Source organism: Lathyrus oleraceus, chromosome 6, assembly GCF_024323335.1.
Source record: "Lathyrus oleraceus cultivar Zhongwan6 chromosome 6, CAAS_Psat_ZW6_1.0, whole genome shotgun sequence".
Lineage (NCBI taxonomy): Eukaryota > Viridiplantae > Streptophyta > Magnoliopsida > Fabales > Fabaceae > Lathyrus > Lathyrus oleraceus.
Genome location: NC_066584.1, coordinates 162,288,713 through 162,312,013, shown reverse-complemented (window position 1 = coordinate 162,312,013; position 23,301 = coordinate 162,288,713). Strand labels below are relative to the sequence as shown.

Genomic DNA, 23,301 nt, shown 5'->3' with positions numbered 1-23,301 from the left:
AGTGTTCCGATAAAGAAAAATACATACCAAAAATCTTTATAAATGTGTTCCGATATGATCTGAAAGGTGATTCTAAAAACACCTCAATTTTTAAAAGAAATCTCAATTAAATAATTAAAAGTAAAATAATAAATCGATTAAATTTTTTTTTTGATATTTTTAACAAAAACCTAGACTTATAGGTATAACTCTAGGATGTGGTAAAATTTTCTGCAACGTAAATAAAGTAAAGTTTCAATGGAACTGAACTGTTTAGCGAGTAGTAATTGGATGAAGAAAAACAAGACAATAGAAAATGGCAGTTTCACATTCGATCCTACGTCGACTCCGCTTGGCTTCTTCTTCTTCTTCATCACGCTTCACTAAACCATTTCACCTCTTCAAATTCTCATTCTCCACCACCTCACCCCCGAATCCACCTCCAATTCAAGTCTCTCTCACCAACTCAACGGGTCGCGCCGTTTTCGCAACTCGCTCAATCCCTACCGGTGATCTCATCCACACCGCAGAGCCCGCCGTCTGCCATCCCTCACCCTCCGCCCTCCATCCCGTCTGCTACTCTTGTCTCACCAGACTCCCCTCCTCCCCTCCTCAACGCTCCCCCTTTTGCTCTCACCATTGCCTCCAGCGCAGTAAGGTGCGTTTTTTTTCTTCTTCTTCTTCTCTATTTACCAATAAGAATTGATTATTCAGTAGTTATATGCATACATTGTCAAGGGATAACCACTTTAATTTACTAACCTAATATTCCACATTATCAATTTTCCAAAATCATTCCTAAAATTTCATGATTTTAATCAAGTTCCTCCCTTTGTCTAGATTTGTTACCAAACGCACTCCCCATTATAACTTATGGAGTTTGTGTAAACAAAGTTAAAGTTTTTTTTATTTCAATTCTATTCATGCTTTCATTATCTTGGACTCTTTAGTTTAAAACAAACGGAATTGAACGGAATGAAACCTAACAAAATTAAATTTCATTAGTTAATGATACAAAAATATATAAAAGTGATAAATAAATGTTATTGTTAACAAAAAAAAGATAGTATGAAGTGATAAATGTCAATGTATAACATTCTTAACAAATTATATGTATACAAGAGCCAAAGAATTTGGTTCAACACTTGACCAATTCAGCCCAAATATCTCCACCATTGGTATTCTTACTCTGTTTGCCAGAGCTATTGTATTCATTTCAAACACCAACCATTTTTTTGACAGTTTTAAAAATTTCAATCATATTTATGTCATCTTCAATAACATGTTTTACTCGTTTCTTATTTCTAGATGACGATACATCTTGGGAATTGGTAACATAAGTCTTTTATGAGAATGTTGGGGAATTTTTTCCAACATTTGCAGCTTTTTGCTCTCATTTTAGCAATTCAAGAAATTATAGAGGGATTTGAAACCATCGAAGAAATAGATCACCTTGTTGAAACCAATGAAATTATTTTGGAGGAATTTGATGACGAAGAACATCATTTCATCAATTTTAAACATCATTCCAACAATTCTCCTAATTTCTTGAATTGCTGAAATGAGCAAAAAGGACAGCAAATATTGGAAAAAATTCTCCAACGTTTCTTCTAAAAGGCCTTATGTTACAAATTCTCAAGATGTATCATGATATAGAACTAAGAGACGAGTAAAACAAGTTATTGAAGATGATATAAGCATGATTGAAATAAAACTTTCAAAAAAATGATTGATGTGTTTGAAATGAATACAATGGAGTTGGTCAAACAGAGCAAAAATGCTAATGGCGGATATATTTGGGCTGAATTGGTCGAGATTGGCGTTGAACCAAGTTCTTTGCTCCTTGTATACATGTAACTTGTTAAGAATGTTGATGTATTGAAAGCTTTTAATGAAATTCCAATTGATAAGAGTAAGGAAATGTTACACCTCATTTTCCATACTATCCTTTTTGTTAACTGTAACATATTTATTTATCACTTTTATGCATTTTTGTATCTTTAATAAATGATATTTTGAGTAATTTATTTTATGTCATTTTGTAGGTTTTGTGGAAGCCTTAAAGAAGAAGAGGATCATTATCTATAATGAATCTATCTTTGCCGTTTTTGTTTAGCATGATTTGATATAGTTATCTACAATGGACTGATATTTGTCTTTTACTTTTAGCAAGACTTGATTTTGTTTATGAATTGTCATGGTTACCAATTATGGTGTTGATCAAAACTTTTACATTGAATCTTTGCAGTTTCACGTTATAATAACCATGTATTGAGTTCTTGTTAAAGGCTATATTAGAAAATAAGTATATAATTAAACATATTAATGTTTTTGAAGTAAAGGGTAAAAATTGAATAAATAAATTATAATGCATTCCGTTCCGTCCAATTTCCAAACAGTGGAATGAGTTATTAGTTCCGCTCCGTCGTAGAATATTCAAACAATGTAATGAGTTTAAGTTCCATTCCGTTCATCTCCGCTTCATTTGTTTTAAACTATCCAAATAGAGCCAAACTGTCCACACTATTTATGATATCAATGTGCAATGTCCATTTGATATCTGACTTGTGGAGCTGTGGTTTTCAACTATTTTCTACTTTTTGTTCTGTCATGGGTTTTCAACCTGAATGTTTGCATTTATGCATGGAAAGTGTAAACAAACACGTATTCTTTCTTCTATGTTGATATGTGCTTATTTTGATATTATATAGGAATATTACGATGTTGAGATGAAAGCGGATTGGACGGATTTTGATAACTATTGCCGGTATGAGAGTTATTTATCCATTGCCATGCGTTTCCACAATCTTTAAACCTCTTTCATGAATAAAGATATATACACCTTCACATTTCCTCAGTGTTAATAGGACTGGTATTGCTCTTTGGTTTTATAAGTAGCCTAATATGTTCTATGCATCATGAGACTTGACCAGAAAAAAAAACTTTAATACAGATGTCCCTTAAGTTCACATTTCTGTTTACCAGTGTTAGTCTGATGCACTGTTCAGTGGAGAGCAAAGATTAACTCCTGGATGAAGCTATATTTTCATTTTCATCCCGTAGTAGCTTTTTTTTTTAATGTTTTTTGCCAACTAATTTTGGTGGTTTCAAACCTGATGTAGCATACCAATTTCTTTAATATTGTCACTTTTCACAACTTCACATCCAAAACTCGTATTGATCTGAGCCCTAATGATAAATGATTGAAACATTGAGTAATCGGTAACAGACAACACTTAGTTTATCATATAGAGTTTTATTGCACTGAAATTAAATCAGTGATAAATACCTGATCTCTTTTTGAAGGAACCAAGGTCTAAAATATCCCTTTCTGGTAAAGCGGTTGGCTTGCATGATCATATCAGGAGTTTCCAGAAGTGACAGTCTTGACATACTTCAACCTGCCAATTTGACACCTGAGATGATTTTAGAGGTGAGAGTTTGCAAGTTTATGATTAATGACAATAATTAACTGACAGGTTTCTTCTATAAATAATGAAAACTAGAAGTGATTTTCAAGGTGATAAAGTTTTGGCATTTGTGTTTTGTTACTGCAATCTGTTTATGCATAGCGTTATTTTTCAGATGGAAAAGGGATTCACCCTGCTAAAGAATGCCTTCATAAAGACACTTGTTGCAGATGATCAAATTGCTTGTATCCTTCTTTTAGGAACATTTTGTATGAAGTAAATACACATCACATCACACACATGGTCACATGCTTAAAGAGAAAGCGGGATATAAGTTGAGAGATTGCTTATCTTGACATTTTAAGTTTTAACCAAACAATGGTACATTGATGTTTTGGCACGAATTCGAATCAATGCATTTCGCATTGAGTTGGCTGGTGGTGGATCATATGAAGATCTTCTTTCTTCAGCATTTGCATCTGTAGAAGCTGAAGCTGCTGTTGGAAATGCTGTCTACATACTTCCTTCCTTCTATAATCATGATTGTGGTAAGTGCAATTTTCTTATACTTTTCTCTATCTATGTCATCAACATGAGCTTATATGTCTTTTTTTCGCATTTTCCCTTCTCTTTGTTGTTTGATCAAATTTTCCAACATGAGCTTATATGTCTTTTTTCGCATTTTTCCTTCTGTTTGTTGTTTGATCAAATTTTCCAACATGGGCAGTGTGATTGAAATGTTATATGAATCATCTGTCATGTTATTCTTTCATTTTTTAGAATTCTCAATTATGTATCAAAAGATAGACTTAGCCCTCCAAAATTCTTCATCCAAACACACCCTTAAATAATTCATAAAGCACAGATGACTCAAAACTGGAAAAGCTCAATTTTAGCTATAATATTTGGATTCCATGTTTAGGAGAAGTGGTGACTTAAAAGTTACACATAGATGATCTCTCTACTCGTCTTTTTTAAACACGAGAAATTAAAAATCTCACTTTTTGGTATCACAGATCCTAATGCACACATTATATGGATAGATAATGCAAAGGCAAAATTGAAGGCCCTCCGGGACATTGATGAAGGTTTGTTCTAAATCGTATTTTATTTGATTACATGTTTTCCCCTTTAATTTTGTGGGTTTGCTCGTCCAAGATGTAGTGCATTCTATGATTTTTGAAAACGTTCAACTCATTTTGATGCATTTGCATGTGACAGTTTCTGACAACTTAATGGAAGGAAATTTTGCCTATATCATATTTTATTACCAAAATCTGGTGCATAGCATGGATAAAAAAAGGATACTTGTTTTAGGTATTAGGTAATCAAATCAACACTCGACACAAACCTTTTCCTAACTCATCTTTTATAACATCAATCATTGATAGAAACATTTGAGAGAGTACCTTCTAAAACCTTTTTCTAAATAATTTTATTGTATTTAACGTCGCCTATAGTGTTGTTTGGTCCATGTAGCCAACTCTCTCTCTAGATAGTGCAGGCACCCTTGGGTGCTGCTTTGCTGCCCATTTTTGGGTCCGTAATATCTCTATGGCAATCTAATAGGTGCCATTTTGGCTAATTGAAATCCCCCTTGAGAAAGGTTGACATAATCTTTGGTTTAAGTGTGACTCCTCTCTCGTTTGGTCTCTGCGTTTGAAAATCACTCGCTTATCCTTTGGAGATTGTGTAATAGGTTGACATAATCTTTGGTTTGAGTGTTTCTTTTGCTCTCACATTTATCGGGAAAAAATGTTTATGAGGACAAACCTGCTTCCTTTGGTACATTCATTTTGGAATTTACTAGGCAGGGGACTTAATCCCTGATTTTATTTCGGAAGAGTTTTTTTTAGTAATATGAACGATCTTTCTAACTTTAGATTTAAATGACTTATCATGGATTTTGGTTTGGTTCCGGCTTGTTTTTTTTTTTCTCTTATTTTTATCTAATAATGTATTGGTGCTGCAGAGTATTATTAGTATGTCGGGAAACCCTTTGTACCCTTTTTGCTTATAAAAAAGACTCCTAGATAAGGCTTACAATACAAACCAATCTGAAAATCCTGCAGGAGATACCCTTGAATGCGTTCTATCGGTCTGTCTCTATCTTGAAACGCAATAAGGGCGAGAAGTTGTCAAAGAATGTGCTGAAAGATCCACATATAAGGGAGAATACTCGTGGTATTAGAAAGAAGAAGTTAGGGAGGGTTCCAAAAAACAAAGTGCTTCTTTTTCCCTACCATTTTGCCTTAACCACCGGACTCTCAACGAAGCCATCGGATCTAATCGTCTCTCACTCGTATGTGAATGACACAAGCCGTTCTCACCACAGTACATTGCCACTGCGAGAGTCATCGAAAACGTGGGATCTGTTGGATGAGAGTCCAATTGTGACGGCAAACCCACAATTTCCTTGCTTTTGCTAAGAGCTCTTAGATTTGGCTCCATCTAAGCAATAGATAGAACTAGAACGAAATAGTTTATTATCAAATTCCCCAAAATAGAAGAAAATAATAACTCATTAATGAAACAAATGGAGTCAAAAATTAGTTGTAAAATAGCTTAAAGGACAGATTTTTTTTATCGACCATACAAGGTATCCAATTACAGAAGTTACTCTGTTATGGCAATGTAATCTGTAATCTTACTAAATAAAATTCGTTTTAATAGTTTCACCTGCAACTATAATTGATCATCTACAATTCTCCTTCGTACATTGCAGGTGAAGAACTGAGAATCTGCTATATTGATGCCAGTATGGACCGCGATGCTCGGCGAGAATTATTGTTTCAAGGTTTTGGTTTCCAATGTAATTGTAGTAGATGCTTGCATGGTGATTAGTTTTTTTCTCTAGTAGTTTCTCCTAGGCTTCCAAATATATTAAGTGGTTGGAAACAGGCTATGATGTAAAACTGCTCAAATTTTGGGTATTTAGAGTTTTAGATAGTAGATTCAGTGACCAACTTTCTACCATACACAATAATTCAATGAATAATCACTTATTTTAATCCTTAAAATATCTCTTTTACCCGATTCGTCCATAAACTAAACCAATACACCAATAAAGCAATAATTTAAACCAGAAAACCGCTTAAATAAAAAATTTAAACCAGAAAAATAACACTTAAAACCATTAACTTAAACCACAAAACAAACATAAATAGTAAACCATACTTTATACTATAACCATTTATTAATTACATAAGTGATTAAATTAATTTAAACTAGACCCTTACCACAAAAACTAACTAAGCATAATTCATACATTAAAAAACCAACTAAATCATAGTTGATAATTGTTGTATGCTTCCATTCTATGAAGCTCTGACATGACTATCAGAGAGAACTTCCCTGCATCGGACACGTATCTGACACGGATACATATATCCCGACATAGATACGCATACAACACGTGTAACAAATCTTTTTAGACACGTTTTTGAAGTGTCCAATAAAAAAAATTGAAATGCAGTGGACATAGATACGACACATTATTTCAAATGATGGACAGGGTCCAACTCATATTCTCAGAATTTAAAAAATAAAATAATATTTTTTACCATTCATATTCCATTTCTCCACTATAAAAACAACACGATATTTCATATTCTATCTTTCATATTACCTTTAGTATCTTTGTTTTTTCATCTTCTCTGTTTGTTTTCATCTTCGCCGCGTGTCGTTTCGCTGCACGCCGTTGCTTCTGTCTCCACAAGGTTTTGGCATCTTCTCTATTTGTTTTCATCTTCGTTGCACACCGATTCGTCGCATGTTGTTGTTTCTGTCTCCACAAAGTATTTTCATCTTCTCTGTTTGTTTTCATTTTCGCCGCTCGCCGCTGATTCTGACTCCACAAGGTTTTTCATCTTCTCTTTTTGTTTTTCATCAGAGAGAGAGAGAGAGAGAGAGAGAGAGAGAGAGAGAGAGAGAGAGAGAGAGAGAGAGAGAGAGAGAGAGAGAGAGAGAGAGAGAGAGAGAGAGAGAGGGAGGGAGGAGGGAGGGAGGGAGGAGGGAGGGAGGGAGGGAGGGAGGGAGGGAGGGAGGGAGGGAGGGAGAGAGAGAGGAGAGAGAGAGAGAGAGAGAGAGAGTAATGCTCATAGTTCTAGTCAAGCTAAAGCCAAAGAATAAGATGATACCACCATGCCTCTATGACAATTATAAATTGTGCTCATAAATTGCATTAGTGGTGTCATCGTGTCTGTGTCGTGTCCCGTGTCCGAGTCTGAACTTCATAACTTCTATTAGATAACTTCCATTAGATCTACTAGTCGCGACCTTTATTGCGATATTTTTTATAACAACTACTTGTCTAAGAGTTTGATTTTTCCTCCTAAATATTCCTACCTCAGAAACATTAGTGGACTTGTCTAGTGTAGGTGTTTCTTGAAAATGTGTTACGTGCAAGTATACATGTTCGTTATAAAGTAGCAAGTGATAAAAAGTAAGGATATCGTATCCACAGGGAGTGAAAGTAACTTAAGTTGATTTTGCAAGTCTTTGCAAATTAAGCATGAGTAAGATTAAAAATGTTAGTTGATTGTCACAAGTTCAGTTTTCCTTAAATCAATATAGTGTAGAGAGAGCGTTGTGAATATATCAAGAGAGTGTAAGTTGAGTTATGATCCATTAATATGTATGAAGTATTATGTGTATATGATGTGAAGTGTCGTGCCAGGAATGGTCAATTAGTGATCTAAGAGTGTATTTCTACAACTTCAAAAGCATGCATAATAGGGCAAGGAAACAAATCTCTAAGTCTCACTTATAACCCTAAAATACGTTTGTTTATCTCCTAAAATTCCTTTATAGTTATAGTTTCTTATCTCTAAACAAACTAAATGAGTGAATATCTCTATGCTACTCGTTCAACTACTTTTATTATGAAATCCACTTGCTGTTGGATCTCTCACAACAACAATCTTTTATCCTCTTCTAAGTTGATCATTCAAAGAATTAGATTTAAAAATGTTAACACATAATAAAACAAGGCACTATCAGCACACCATTTTAACATAAAAATAATATAATATTAACTTCTCATTGCTCAACAAACAAATGATTTAGCTCATAATAAGCCGAGTACAAATTACAAAGCCGGTTCTGAAAGGAAGCATTCTTAAACAAAAGATGAAAAATAAATAGCAACCTAAGAGTAACCTGAAGCCTCCTTGTGATGGATATAATCAACAAATGATGACTCCAATCACGTCAGGCTTCAGGAGTTAGCACTAGAAATGATGAGAAGAAGAAGATCTATTTTCGCTCCACTCTTCCTTGCACTACTCTCTTCTTTGATTTTCTCTAAGGGGTGCAAGCGACATTGTCCTTTTCTGCATGACGCACTCCTTAGTGGACGTACTATTGTACCTTATTTTGTCTTTTAGCGCCATGAGTTTTATCCATCTAGCTCAAGGGAATTCCACCAACACACAAATAAATATTTCTTTCCAATGCAACTTCTTTTCCACGAATGCCCTAGGGATCCAACTGATTGCTTAATTTCATTCCTTAGCTGAGTTCAACTTTATTCCAACTTGAACTCCCAGGTTCTGTCCCCGACTGTCTTGCTTCAGCTTATCAGAACAATACTTAAAACAAGCAACGAACATATCAAAACTACAAAAGAGTACCTATTATGCTCTAAGCTAAATACTATAGAAACAACTAGAATGCATTAAAACAAATACAAAAATGATAAATCTACTAGCTAAAACAATAAATTAGGACTTATAATAACTCATAAAATGTAGGTTATGACAACCTCAAACTTGAATCATTATTTATCCTCAGGTGATATGACAAATAATGACACAAAAACTATACCTTCCAACAACCACCCTTAGCAATACTTCTAACTCATGATTATCCCAGAATTCATCTCAGAGGATTGTTTTAAAAATTGGCACAACTCAACCATATTACCAATCTTAAGTGTGTGTGTGTGTGTTGTGTTTTACCGATCTTCACGGGCACAAACATTTAGACAAACTTTATCATTTTTGGGCTTAAAAATTGTAGTCTCTGCGGGCTTTCCCTGCCCCGTCCTCAATTTTTTGCAGCGCGATCCAAAGTTTTAGATCCGCATCCTCAACTATGACTGCCCTGCTCCACCATGTTTTTTTGCGGGCTTTTGCGGGGCGGGCCTTAATGGGGCAGGCATGCCCGTTTGCCATCCCTAGTCATGCCGACACTCTTCAGTTAAGATGGCCAGCCTAAATTCAACTTTGGTTGTCTTATCATATGTTCCAAGAGTTCATATTTTAGTTTCAGAAGGGGGTTTAACTGTTATGCTTTAGACTTTTTATTCACTGATTACTTAGGATTACACATGCATTTATTATTATTTACAAGTTTTGTTAGATGCTCCACCTTTTCACCTGAATGGATCTCACTTGTAATGAGTCCAAGCTGTTACTAATGGTGAAGGCATCTATGGTACCTCCAGTTTCGAGCATAGGAACTTATTTTGAAGTGATCCTTGGCTTACTTCACTTACACACTTTTGTGTGTTTATTAGCATATGCAATGTATCCTTTATGCTAAGTCTTAAACATCATTGTTATCCTCCCATAACTAAATCCTATAATGAACGCCTATTCCATATTTTAAAACAATTCAAACTTTCAAAAGGCTATCTACTTTTCTGACTACCAGAGGCGTGACAAGGGTTATCATAAACACAAGAAGGTGCATTGTTCAACTATCAAGACTTTGTTTCTGACATTATCAGAGTCCAATAAGTTTCATTATAAATCTTTAGAATTTAGTGTTGTTATCATGGGTTGTGGTCAAATATATATATATATATATATATATATATATATATATATATATATATATATATATATATATATATATATATATATATATATATATATATATATATATATATATATAAAGCAAGCAAAGAAAACAAGCTACTATACTAATACGAATAAAACAAAAGCATAATTTCATTACTTGAAAGGAAATTGCAATAAAAAAATGACAGAATTTAAATGACACAACTAGGACTTAAGACTAAGACACAAATGATTAGATGAAATTGATATGTTTGGTAAACAAGAGTCATGAAGTTAGTTGTCATACCCCCAAACATAGAGTAAGGACAGGGCCCTCACTGTTATTTGTTAAGTAGTGGCATGCCACGACTCGTCAACCTGTAGAGACCAGGGAAAATACTAGCTAGGCTCAAAGCCTGTTGCTTTTCCTCACAACCCGGTCCTCTTTATTCTTCTTCCTCGCTTCTTTCTTCTGCTCAGAGTCATGCAACACTGGTTTCTTTACGTCCTTGTGTGCCTTAGGGACAACTTCTGTCCTGACAGTTGTGAGCACCTCTTTCTATTTTGCAAGACTTTCTATGCCAAACAACTTGGGCTTTGCAGGAGTCATTTTCTTCTAGGCTGACTTGGCTGGCACAAGAGAGCTTTCCTTCACATATGATTTCATTTTTTCTGGGGTGACAACTAGTGTCACTTCAGTGCTCGCCTCTGTCTCAAATTCCACACCAGACTCAAATTTGTATGAGTCTTTTGCAGAATCCAGAACCTCATCAACAAATTCCTCTTCCTGCTTGTCTTCCTGTTCAATATCTGCCCCCTCTTCCACATCCTTACTTTCATATTTACTTGGTTGATCCTCTTCAACATTCTTATTTTTGTCTTTTAAAAGCTTGCTTCATTAACTCATTCAGGATCCTCTCATCTTCATCAGAACTCTCCTCTTCAGTTGGTTCATTCATGTCCAAAATTTTTCCAAGACTGTCCTCCACAGGAACTTCAATTTTTTTTCCACCTTTTTAGGATTCTTGTCTTTTCTTGACCTCTTTTTGGGTTTTTTAGTGCTGTCTTCTTTGAACACACCAGAAGTTGATGTTGCATGTGACCCAAATTGCACAATTTTCTTTTTCTTCATCTCATTCTCCTTTTTACTTTTCTTTCCCTCCCTAGCCTTGTTTTCTTTCTCATCGTCTTCCTCTAGTTCCCCCAAAATGTGATCCGGGAAAACATGTACTTCCACATCCTCACCATATCTTCAACCATTGATTTTCTTCTACCACTCAAAATGGTCTTTTGAAAACTTGTAAAAATTCCTTTGGTCATTCTGCATCTGTAACATTACTCTCCACAACACATCGTCAGTTTCAAACATATACTTAAAACAAGAAACCAACATATCAAAACTACAAAAGCGAGCACCCATTGTGCTATAAGCTAAATAATATAGAATTAACTAGAGTGCATTATAACAAATACAAAAAAGATAAATGTACTAGCTAAAACAATAGATTATGTTGTATAATACTACCTTCATTCCTTTATATAAGAGACAACTCACTTTTTGAATTCATTGAATAATCAATGTATCTAGTCTATAAACCGAGCAAATACATTGGGTATTCAGTGAATCTAAAAAATGAGTTGTCTCTTATATAAAGGAACATAGGTAGTTGTTGGTGTAAGCCCTAGAGGCCAATACTTTTGGTACTTGTATCGAATTAATTATTAATAATAAAAGGATTTTTCTTTATTACGTTTGTTTAATAAAGTCCCTAGAATAGCCAGTCCGTTTAATGTATCAAGTGTGACTTGATCATGAGACCACATTAAACATAAGGACACTATTCTTAAAGTATCCATAGTCGAGCTTTATTGTGAAGTGGGATAACACTAAAGCATTAAGACTATTATGTACATAGACTGATGATCACATCTCATGGATCATGGATAAGGAGTTATCAAGTCTTAAACATAAGTATGAATATTAAGAGTAATATTTATACCGGATTGACCCGCTATGAGAATACTATATAGAAAGTTATGCAAAGTGTCATAAGTTATTCTCATGGTGATAATGGTGTATACCACTCTTCGACCTGAAACCACTATGGACCCTAGGTGTAGAGTCGAGTGCTTTATTGTTGATCCAACATTGTCCGTAACTGGATAACCATAAAGACAGTTGATGGGTACTCCACGAAGCATGCTGAGGGACATGAGTGACCTAGATGGAATTTGCCCATCCTGCATAACAGGATAAATGTCTATGGGCCCAATATTGAACTGGACAAGGATGACATGGTCTATGCCTTGTGTTCAATATAGACATAAGGACAAAAGGGTAATTATACATATAAGTATTATCACAGAAGGAATTGTCAGATCACATGACATTTTCGTGTCTTGGGTAGCAGTGATGTGTTGCTAGATACCGCTCATTGTTTATTATGTTAAATGCATGATTTAATATAATTACCAACGTCGCGAAAACCTACAGGGTCACACACAAAGGACGGATTGATGAGAGATAAAGTAACTAAGGAACACCGTAAGGTACGGTGCATTTAAGTGAATTATAGAACGTCGTAAGGTACGATGTACTTGAGTAGAATACAAAATATGGTAAGGTACCATGTGCTTAAGTGATTTTGGGCATATTATAAGATATGGGCCAAAATACACTTAAGTGGGCTTTTTAGCTTGAAGCCCACACAAGTGCTTCTATAAATAGAACCCTTATGCAGAAGCATTCATTGCGGTTGCATTATTTTCGTTTTCTCACTCTCTCTCTCTCTCTCACTCAAAGCCTTCATTGGTACCAGCTAGCACTGAGATTGAAGGAATCCGTTCGTGTGGACTGAGTAGAGACGTTGTCATCGTTCAACTTTCGTGATCGCTTCGTGGATCTGCATCAAAGGTTTTGATCGTCATAAGAGATCTGCACCAAAGGTTTCAATCGTCACAAGAGGTAAATATTCTATCACTGATCATGACCATTTGTAAGGATCTCTAAAGGAGAAAATTTTAATTTCTGCTGCGTTTTGGATCATAATTCTCCTTCAGTGGTATCAGAGCCACTTACGAAACCATGACTCAGATAACTGTTTATTTTCTGTATTAATATGATTAAAAGACAGAATGAATCAATTAATTAAACGGGTAATTAAATTTGGCATCATGAGTGTACGAGTTGGATGATTGATGTTGACTATGCTTCGGAACCGACATTAGTATGGTGAAGCAGCGATGCATCGATCGTCCATAGGTTACGCAATTGAGACCGATCAACTTATATATGATATAAGTAATCCTAATGCAAAGTATGGTATATATGATATACTATTTCTGTTTCGTTCATTCAAACACTAAATGGTTGTTTTCCTTTGAGCGATCAATGGTCATTTGCTTCGGAATCCGACATTAGTATGGTGAAGCAATGACCTGTTGATCAATCATACTGAATCAACAATCGAGGTCTGTTTGACGGTCTGAAATTGGTGCATTAGGGTTAGTGACGACGCAAGGGTTGTGCCGTCAAGGAGTTATGAATTTAGGGCTTGTTGGAACACGTCTGTTGACTGTTTCAAAGCGCTGATTTTTGGCCGCATGACGATCATCATGGACTTGTGACGATCGTAACAAGCTGGACGTGACGGTCGTCACATGCTTTGTGACGGTCGTCACATGCTTTGTGACGGTCGTCACATTCACAGATCCAGAATTCTAGGCGTTTTTGTTTTTGGCCGCGTGACGTTCGTCATGGGCCTGTGACGGTCGTAACATGCTTGTGACGGTCGTCACATTCACAGAGTCAGAATTCTTGGGGTTTTCTGCTTTGTGACTGCGCAAGAGTTGTGTTGATGCAAAACGACGCCGATTTCAAATGAATTGTTCATTAAAAATTTCGGTCAGGGGCACTGCCCCTACAACCCTGCAAGGGGCGCTGCCCCCTTGACCCCCGTCCGCTGACCAGGCAGCGGAACCCCCGGCTAACTCTGCGTAGTGTGATCGGTCATCAAAATTTAATTTGGTTTTAATTAATTAAAAAAATTAAAATTAATAATAATAATGTGTTTGTTATTATTGCCTTGTGGTGATCAGTTATGACCTTAGTTTTCCTTTATTTTGTTTTGGGTTTTAAATACGACCTGCGTGTCGTGCCTCTCCTTTTAATCTCTTAATGTAACTTCTTTTCTCATCTCAATCCCTCGTATGTAAAACGAGTTTCTTTTGGAATGTAATGTTATGAAGAAAGAGAAGAACTCAATATCAAAGGAGGACAATGTTATGAAGAAAGAGAAGAATTCAATATCAAAGGAGGACAATGTTATGAAGAAAGAGAAGAAGACAATGTTATGAAGAAAGAGAAGAAGACAATGTTATGAAGAAAGAGAAGATTTCAATATAAAAGGAGGACAACCTTGAAGATCAAAGGAGGACAACCTTGAAGATCTTGCTTGGAGAAGCTTAAATCGTTATTAGGTTAGCTTAGGTTCTCTCATTGACTTGGGAGAACAATTGCGCTAGGGGCCATAACTGTTTCATATTGTATGTTGATGCATGTGAGAGACGATTTATATGATAAATAAGCCGGTGAGATCAGAACAATTGCAATTCCCTCAAACTAAATTTTAAGTTTATGCTTTCCAAGTTTTAACACTCATCAAGACTAGTATCGAATAATGTAGGTTTCGCCTACGCGAGGTGCATGTTCTATATTAGTAAGGTGCGATGGGATAATTGTAATATCCAACTGCTAAGACACTAGGTCAAACTTAACTAAACAAATTATAATAATATTATATATGTTTGCTTTCCAAGTTTTAGCACTCATCAAGACTAGTATCGGATAATGTAGGTTTCGCCTACGTGAGGTGCATGTTCTATATTAGTAAGGTGCGATGGGATAATTGTAATATCCAACTGCTAAAACAATGGGTCAAACTTAATTATAATAAGATTATATATGTTTAGAAGCAAGAGTTGGGAATGATCCATATGATGGATTGGAATAAGGAGTTATTCACCCAACTGAAATTTTCGAGAGTTGTATGAGATACAATTGGAAGGAGTTCCTACCTAAATAACCTAGTTTTGTGTAATCCGCCTACGCGGACTTAGAACGAAGTGAAATATGGATCTCGACCCACTAGAAAATCTTCCAACGGGATTTTCCGAATCAAATGATGAGGGTCATTTGTTTTGAGTAAAATAGTGGGATCATATTTAATTAAAGGCCTAATTAAATATGTCAATGATGCTTATATTTTCATTAATCTCAACAAACACCTCTAACAAACATTTTGCGATCAATCCTTGACAAAGATAAATTGTCTGGGACAAATTTTCTGGATTGGCACCGAAACCTGAGGATTGTCCTCAAACATGATAGAAAGCTATATGTCTTGGAGACACCTGTTCCTGAAGAGGAACCTCCTAGTTCTGCACCTAAGGCAGAAAGAGATGCTTATTAGAAGCATGTCGATGATGCCAATGAAACTACTTGTCTCATGCTGGCTACCATGAACTCAGATTTGCAAAAGCAACATGAGAACACGACAACATTCGATATGATCGAACACCTGAAGATGCTCTATCAAGAGCAAGCAAGGCATGAGAGGTTTGAAGTTTCAAAAGTCTTTTTTCAAGGCAAGTTAGCTGAGGGAGCCCCTAAAGGTCCCCATGTGCTCAAGATGATTGGGTATGTGGAAAACCTTGAAAGGTTGGGTTTTTCCCTCGGAAAGGAACTTGCGACTGATATGATCTTACAATCGTTGCCAGATGGATTCAGTCAATTTGTCCTAAATTTCAATATGAATGATATGGACAAATCTCTTCCTAAACTGCTAGCCATGTTAAGAACTGCTGAGCAAAATCTGAAGACAAAAGGGAAGTCCACTCTGATGATCGGAAATGGAAAGAGACAAAACAAAAGGCCCACCAAGCAGGGTGATAAAGGGAAAGGCAAGGAAGTTGCCAAACCCAGACCCACTGTTGCTGTTTTGAAGCCTAGTGGAGGCATAGCAAAGGCAGGCACCTGCTTCCATTGCAGTAAGACCGGACACTAGAAGAGAAACTACCCAAAGTACCTGGAAGATACGAAGAATGGAGTAGAGACTTCAACTTCAGGTATTTTTGTTATTAAAATAAACTTATCTACTTCTGCATCATGGGTATTAGATACCGGATGCAGTTCTCACATTTGTACAAATGTGCAGGGGCTGAAAAGGAGTAGAGATTTGGCAAAAGGTGAAGTTAACCTACGAGTTGGCAATGGAGCAAAGGTTGCTGCTTTAGCCGTAGGAACTTATGTATTAACTTTACCTAGTGGTTTAATAATTCAGTTAAAGAACTGTTATTATGTACCTGCAATTAGCAGGAATATTAATTCCATTTCTTGTTTGGACAAGTTTGGTTTTTCATTTATAATAAAAGAACAATTGTTGCTCAATTTATTTGAATGATATATTCTATGCTACTGCACAAATGAGCAATGGACAATATGTCCTTGATCTCGAAATGCCTATTTATAACATTAATACTAAAAGGGTGAAACCTAAGGAGTTGAAACCAACTAGGTAAGAATATTAAAACTCTTCGATCAGATCGAGGTGGTGAGTATTTAAGCCTAGAGTTTGATGACCATCTGAAAGAGTGTGGGATCCTATCCCAACTTACTCCTCCTGGAACACCCCAATGGAATGGTGTATCTGAGAGAAGAAATCGAACCCTGCTAGACATGGTCCGATCCATGATGAGTCACGCCGATCTTCCAAACTCCTTTTGGGGACATGCACTATTGACAGCAGCTTACACACTTAACCGTGTTCCATCCAAAAAGGTTGAGAAGACACCATATGAAATATGGAGTGGTAAGAAACCACATATGTCTTACATGAAGATTTGGGGTTGCGAAGTTTATGTGAAACGATAAATTTCAACTAAGCTTGAGCCCAAATCTGACAAATGCTTATTTGTGGGGTATCCTAAAGAAACAAGAGGGTATTATTTCTACAATCCTTCTGAGGGCAAAGTGTTTGTCGCTCGATCTGGAGTTTTCCTAGAAAAAGATTTTATTTCCAAAGGAACCAGTGGGAGGAAAGTAGAGCTTGAAGAAATTCAAGAATCACAAAGCATTGATACACCTATGAAGGAATTAGAGCAGAAAACACAAGTAGTTGTGGAAGAGCAACCTGCTTAAATAGAACAAGACCAGCGTAGGCCAAGCAGGATACATCAACTACCTGAGAGATATGGATATCTCATAACCAATCAAGGTGATGTATTACTCATGGATCAAGATGTGCTTGTGACCTACCAAGAGGCAATAACTGGTCCCGAGTCTGAGAAGTGGCTAGAGGCCATGAAATCTGAAATGGATTCCATGTACACAAACCAGGTTTGGACCTTGGTAGAGCCTCATGTAGAAGTTAACCCTATAGGATGCAAGTGGGTCTTCAAAAAGAAGACTGACATGGAGGGTAAGGTACATACCTATAAGGCAAGACTGGTTGCAAAAGGATATAAACAAATTCTTGGGATTAACTATGATGAAACCTTTTCACCAGTTGCAATGCTTAAATCTGTTCGGATTTTACTTGCTATCGCTGCATATCATGATTATGAAATATGGCAAATGGATGTCAAAACTGCTTTCTTTAATGGAAATCTTCTTGAGGATGTGTACATGACACAGCCTGAAGGATTTGACATACCAGAGGAAGCCCAAAAGATATCTAAGTTACAAAGATCAATCTATGGATTGAAGAAAGCTTCTAGAAGCTGGAATCTTCGTTTTGATGAAATAGTAAAACAACATGGATTCATCAAGAACGAAGATGAGCCTTGTGTCTACAAGAAGGTTAGTGGGAGCATGATCGTTTTCCTGGTATTATATGTAGATGACATATTACTCAGTGGAAACGATGTCCCTACCCTGCAGCAAGTAAAGTCTTGGTTGGGGAAATGCTTTTCTATGAAGGACCTAGGTGAAGCAGCCTATATATTAGGAATCAGAATCTATAAAGATAGATCACAAAACTGCTTGACCTAAGTCAGAGTACATACATAGACAAAGTGCTGAGACGCTTTGATATGCATGATTCCAATGGTTATGTGTTTTGCTTAAACGGTGGCGCTGTGAGCTGGAAAAGTTCAAAGCAAGATACAGTTGCTAATTCTACAACCGAGGCCGAGTATATTGCTGCCTCAAGTGCAGCAAAGGAAGTTGTTTGGATCAAAAGGTTCATTAGTGAACTTGGCATAGTTTCTGGCATTGTTGATCCCATTGGTCTCTATTATGAGAACAATGGTGCTATCGCACAAGCTAAGGAGCTTAGATCTCACCAACGATCCAAACACATACTTAGGCGTTATCACCTCATTCGAGAGATAATAGATAAAGGAGATGTGAAAATATGCCGAGTACCTACACTTGACAATATTGTTGACCCACTGACAAAGCATCTTGCGCAGCAGAAGCATGATGGCCATACTAGATCAATGGGCATTAGGGGTATGCTTGATTGGCTCTAGTGCTAGTGGGAGATTGTTGGTGTAAGCCCTAGAGGCCAATACTTTTGGTACTTGTATCGAATTAATTATTAATAATAAAAGGATTTTTCTTTATTACGTTTGTTTAATAAAGTCCCTAGAATAGCCAGTCTGTTTAATGTATCAAGTGTGACTTGATTATGAGACCATATTAAACATAAGGACACTATTCTTAAAGTATCCGTAGTCGAGCTTTATTGTGAAGTGGGATAACACTAAAGCATTAAGACTATTATGTATATAGACTGATGATCACATCTCATGGATCATGGATAAGGAGTTATCAAGTCTTAAACATATGTATGAATATTAAGAGTAATATTTATATCGGATTGACCCGCTATGAGAATACTATATAGAAATTTATGCAAAGTGTCATAAGTTATTCTCATGGTGATAATGGTGTATACCACTCTTCGACCTGAAACCACTATGGACCCTAGGTGTAGAGTCGAGTGCTTTATTGCTGATCCAACGTTGTCCGTAACTGGATAACCATAAAGATAGTTGATGGGTACTCCACGAAGCATGCTGAGGGACATGAGTGACCTAGATGGAATTTACCCATCCTGCATAACAGGATAAATGTCTATGGACCCAATATTGAACTGGACAAGGATGACACAGTCTATGCCTTGTGTTCAATATAGACATAAGGGCAAAAGGGTAATTATGCACATAAGTATTATCACAGAAGGAATTGTCAGATCACATGACATTTTCGTGTCTTGGGTAGCAGTGATGTGTTGCTAGATACCGCTTATTGTTTATTATGTTAAATGCATGATTTAATATAATTGCCAACATCGCGAAAACCTACAAGGTCACACACAAAGGACGGATTGATGAGAGATAGAGTAACTAAGGAATACCGTAAGGTACGGTGCCCTTAAGTGAATTTTAGAACATCGTAAGGTACGGTGTACTTGAGTAGAATACGAAATATGGTAAGGTACCATGGACTTAAGTGATTTTGGGCATATTATAAGATATGGGCCAAAATACACTTAAGTGGGCCTTTTAGCTTGAAGCCCACACAAGTGGTTCTATAAATAGAACCCTTGTGCAGAAGCATTCATTGCGGTTGCATTATTTTCATTTTCTCACTCTCTCTCACTCAAAGCCTTCATTCGTACCAGCTAGCACTGAGATTGAAGGAATCCGTTCGTGTGGACTGAGTAGAGACGTTGTCATCGTTCAATGTTCGTGATCGCTCCTGGGATCTGCATCAAAGGTTCTGATCGTCATAAGAGATTTGCACCAAAGGTTTCAATCGTCACAAGAGGTAAATATTCTATCACTGATCATGACCATTCGTAAGGATCTCTAAAGGAGAAAATTTTAATTTCTGCTGCGTTTTGGATCGCAATTCTCCTTCAGTAGTAACTCACAAAATGTGGGTGTTGCACCTCGAAAAATGAGAACACGGCTTAGCGAAGCGCAATCGTACGCTCGCAATGATGGACTAAACAGAGTCGTCACCGAACTTTACTTATTCCTAAAAAGGAAAGGGGAGATATCGATAGAACCCAAGAAAGAACGACAATGATTATGATCTTCGCAACCAGATCAGGGTTCGGGAGTCGATTACGCAAGGGGAATGTATTATCACCCCTCGCGTTCGTTGTACTCAACGGGAACCGTTAGGTTAGTTGTGCGCGTTAGTGTTAGTTTGAAATGTTAGGTTTCTCAAGTTATTTGGTGGAAAAGAAAGAATAGAAGAGAGAAGAATGTTTTTGGATTTTTAACGAAGGGGATTAGACCTACGTTTTTATTAATGGGTCTGACAAGATTTCACAATCCTGCTCCTACGTATCTCAATAGAGAACTTAAGGCACATGTAGTTCTGAGTAGAAAATGTTTGTTTGTTGGTCGATTTAGCTTCGCTATATTGTATTAATCGACGAAAAATATTGTTTTACCAAAAACAGATGAGGAGTGGAGGTATAACACACATCAAATGGATTTACAAATCATCATTCGGAAAAACGTCACTTATCTCAACTCAACAATTATGGATGAAACATTACTTTACATCATCTTAAGACGAGATATCTTTCGTTTATGAAAAGGTTTTTCTGATCAATTGCACGACGACAAAAAAGAGTTTGATTGGTTGAATGTATTTTTGGGCTTGAAAGACGAGTATTTATGACTTGCAAGCTTTCACGACTTAAGTCTAATACTCGGAACTACGTCTGGATCTTTCACCTAGGTAATCTTTTTCTTTCAATTTTATTGAGAAAAGAAGTTTGAATATTTACAAATGTTTTAGAGGGAAGACGAACACTTATGACTTGCAAGCTCTTACAACTTGAGCCTAGCGTCCGGGACTACGACTGGACCTTTCACCCAGGTGATCTTTTTCTTCCAATTTTAATTAAGAAAATGATTTTAAATTAAATTAAAAATGATTAATGTACAAAGATTTGAAATTATTGAAAATTAAGTTGGTATTGCTTAAAAGCTCATTGTAAGAAGGCCCAATAGTAAACCATATGACTGGAAACCGACCGAAATCGAAAGCCAATCGAATTTAGCTCTAAGCTCACTTAGAGTGTATTCATGCATGAATCACTCTATAAGAATCCGAACAAATGAATCTATGCGTCCAAACTATTTTCAAAAACTAAATTGTATTTTAACTCCAAAATCGCAATGCAATGAAAGACAACAATAACCAAAATATTATTATAGTAGTGTTACAACATTTTTTACATCAACTCAAAATAATTAAAAAATAAAAAGCTAAACACAACATACACGCGTAATTCACAATGAATTTGCATTGCTAAAGAATCGAAATAGAGTTAAAAAAAATAAAATATAAAAATAGTATTATCAATATATATAAAGGCTATATAAAACTAAAAAAAATCTGAGTACGTGTATATATATATATATATATATATATATATATATATATATATATATATATATATATATATATATAAACATTAAAAAAAAATTAGTATATAAATATATATATAGACAGAACACTTGCAATGCATAGTAGTTCAAAACAAACATCTATTTTTCAAAGTTTAACATGTAGGATGATAAGCACCCACTCATATCAAACACAAATAAAAAATAAATCTAATAACACAATGGAGAGTCATAAAAGTAAACCTTAAAGTCACAAGCGGAGAAATCGGAACAATGAAGTGGCGGATAAAGCTATGTGTTGGAAGCGTGTATGGTGTTCCGGCGAAATGAACAATGTGTTTCGGTTGTTGTAAGTTATGGAATGGTTTAATGGTTTTGTATGTGTAGCTTTTTAGATTTTGTTTTGAGAGTGAGAAGTAACAGACTGTGAACGTATTGTTTGTTTTTATATAGAAAAGCTAGAAAATGAAGAATAGTAAAGGGGCTATCATGGTGATGCATTATTGATACGAATCTAAATCCTATTTCTTTTTCATTTCATTTCCTCTTTTCTTTTGTTTCCAAATCAATGAGAGAAAGAATATGGAATATAAAGTTTGAGTCCCCCCCCCCCTTTTGAAGATATGTGAGATGGATACAGATGAAAAAAGTTTGCTTTTCTTCTCTTTTTCTCTCTTTGTTTTGCTATCTTTCTGAGACTTATGAAAATGAGCTAATGGAATTTGGTATCGGGTGCCGCTATTGGTGAATGGTTGGATCCCCTTTCTCATTTTTCCAATCACATGTTTATACAGTAATTAATTTAGGGTTGCAACTTACTTAATACCAACAATGTCTTTTGGAGTGTTGTTAGTATAAAAATAGTTGTAAATGAATTAGATTAAATAAAAATAATACTAATATAAATAAATTAAATTAATTCAGAACCAAAACATAAAAAAATCTAATTAATTATTATGAACTTTTTGACAAAGAAATAAAAATAAAATCACTCAAGATGAATAAAATTCAGACACGAAAATGCTCGAAAAATTAAACTGACAGCACCAAAATGATCAGCGCGAAATAAATCTCTCAAAAATATACAACGTTTGAGCCAATTTTGAAATAAAATTTGACCGGTTAAAATGCTCAGACTGACCGAAATGCGACCGAAAAATTAGTCCAAAAATTAAAACGAGCACGCCAGGTTAAACTACGCGAACCGTAGATTAAAAAAATTGACGTCTGCAAGATCTATCTTGAAAACTTTCACCTACTAATTTTATGTACATTTGAGGACCAGTTCGACTGGTCTATCTATAAAATCCGAAAATTTATTCTGGTTGATATTTCAGGTATTATGCAATATGAAATACATGCTACGATGTGCAAATGACGCAAAACTCATGATGAGTGTATCAATTTATTGAATGAGGGTCAAAATTGGGGTATGATAGTGGGTTACCAGTAGGTTTTGGGGTTGATACAACAACTTGCTATGTCAGTGGTGGAGCAACTTGCTCTGTCATTGTTGCAACAACTTGCATTTGTGCATCACCTTCTTATGTCTTTATGGCATTGATTCAGGTGACATATTGTTGTAAATAAATTATTTTTACTACTATTAATAGTAATTTATATTCGGGCTATTAGTCCATTAGTTAAGCCTATTAGATTAGAATACTCTTATATAAAGAGATTAGTGA

At 35.7% G+C, this 23,301-nt stretch overlaps 1 protein-coding gene across 2 annotated transcripts; it reads left to right on the top strand.

The window, feature by feature from the left end:
- Positions 1-220: 220 nt before the first annotated feature.
- Positions 221-6,400, top strand: LOC127092209 (histone-lysine N-methyltransferase ATXR4). 2 transcript variants are annotated; one of them, XM_051031038.1, is made up of 7 exons: positions 221-637; positions 2,691-2,746; positions 3,286-3,412; positions 3,565-3,634; positions 3,755-3,937; positions 4,406-4,477; positions 6,115-6,400. In XM_051031038.1, the coding sequence occupies exons 1-7, from the start codon at positions 296-298 to the stop codon at positions 6,231-6,233; spliced, it is 969 nt and encodes a 322-aa protein (XP_050886995.1). In that variant the 5' UTR covers positions 221-295; the 3' UTR covers positions 6,234-6,400. The 2 variants fall into 2 exon arrangements, with proteins under 2 accessions (XP_050886995.1, XP_050886996.1); XM_051031039.1 differs by lacking the exon at positions 6,115-6,400 and adding an exon at positions 5,462-6,071.
- Positions 6,401-23,301: the final 16,901 nt, after the last annotated feature.

Coding starts and splice junctions, on each gene's coding strand:
- LOC127092209 (XM_051031038.1), top strand. CDS start 296: ATGGCAGTTTCACATTCGATCCTACGTCGACTCCGCTTGGCTTCTTCT. Junction 638..2,690: donor ATTGCCTCCAGCGCAGTAAG/GTGCGTTTTTTT, acceptor GATATTATATAG/GAATATTACGATGTTGAGAT. Junction 3,938..4,405: donor CTTCTATAATCATGATTGTG/GTAAGTGCAATT, acceptor TTGGTATCACAG/ATCCTAATGCACACATTATA.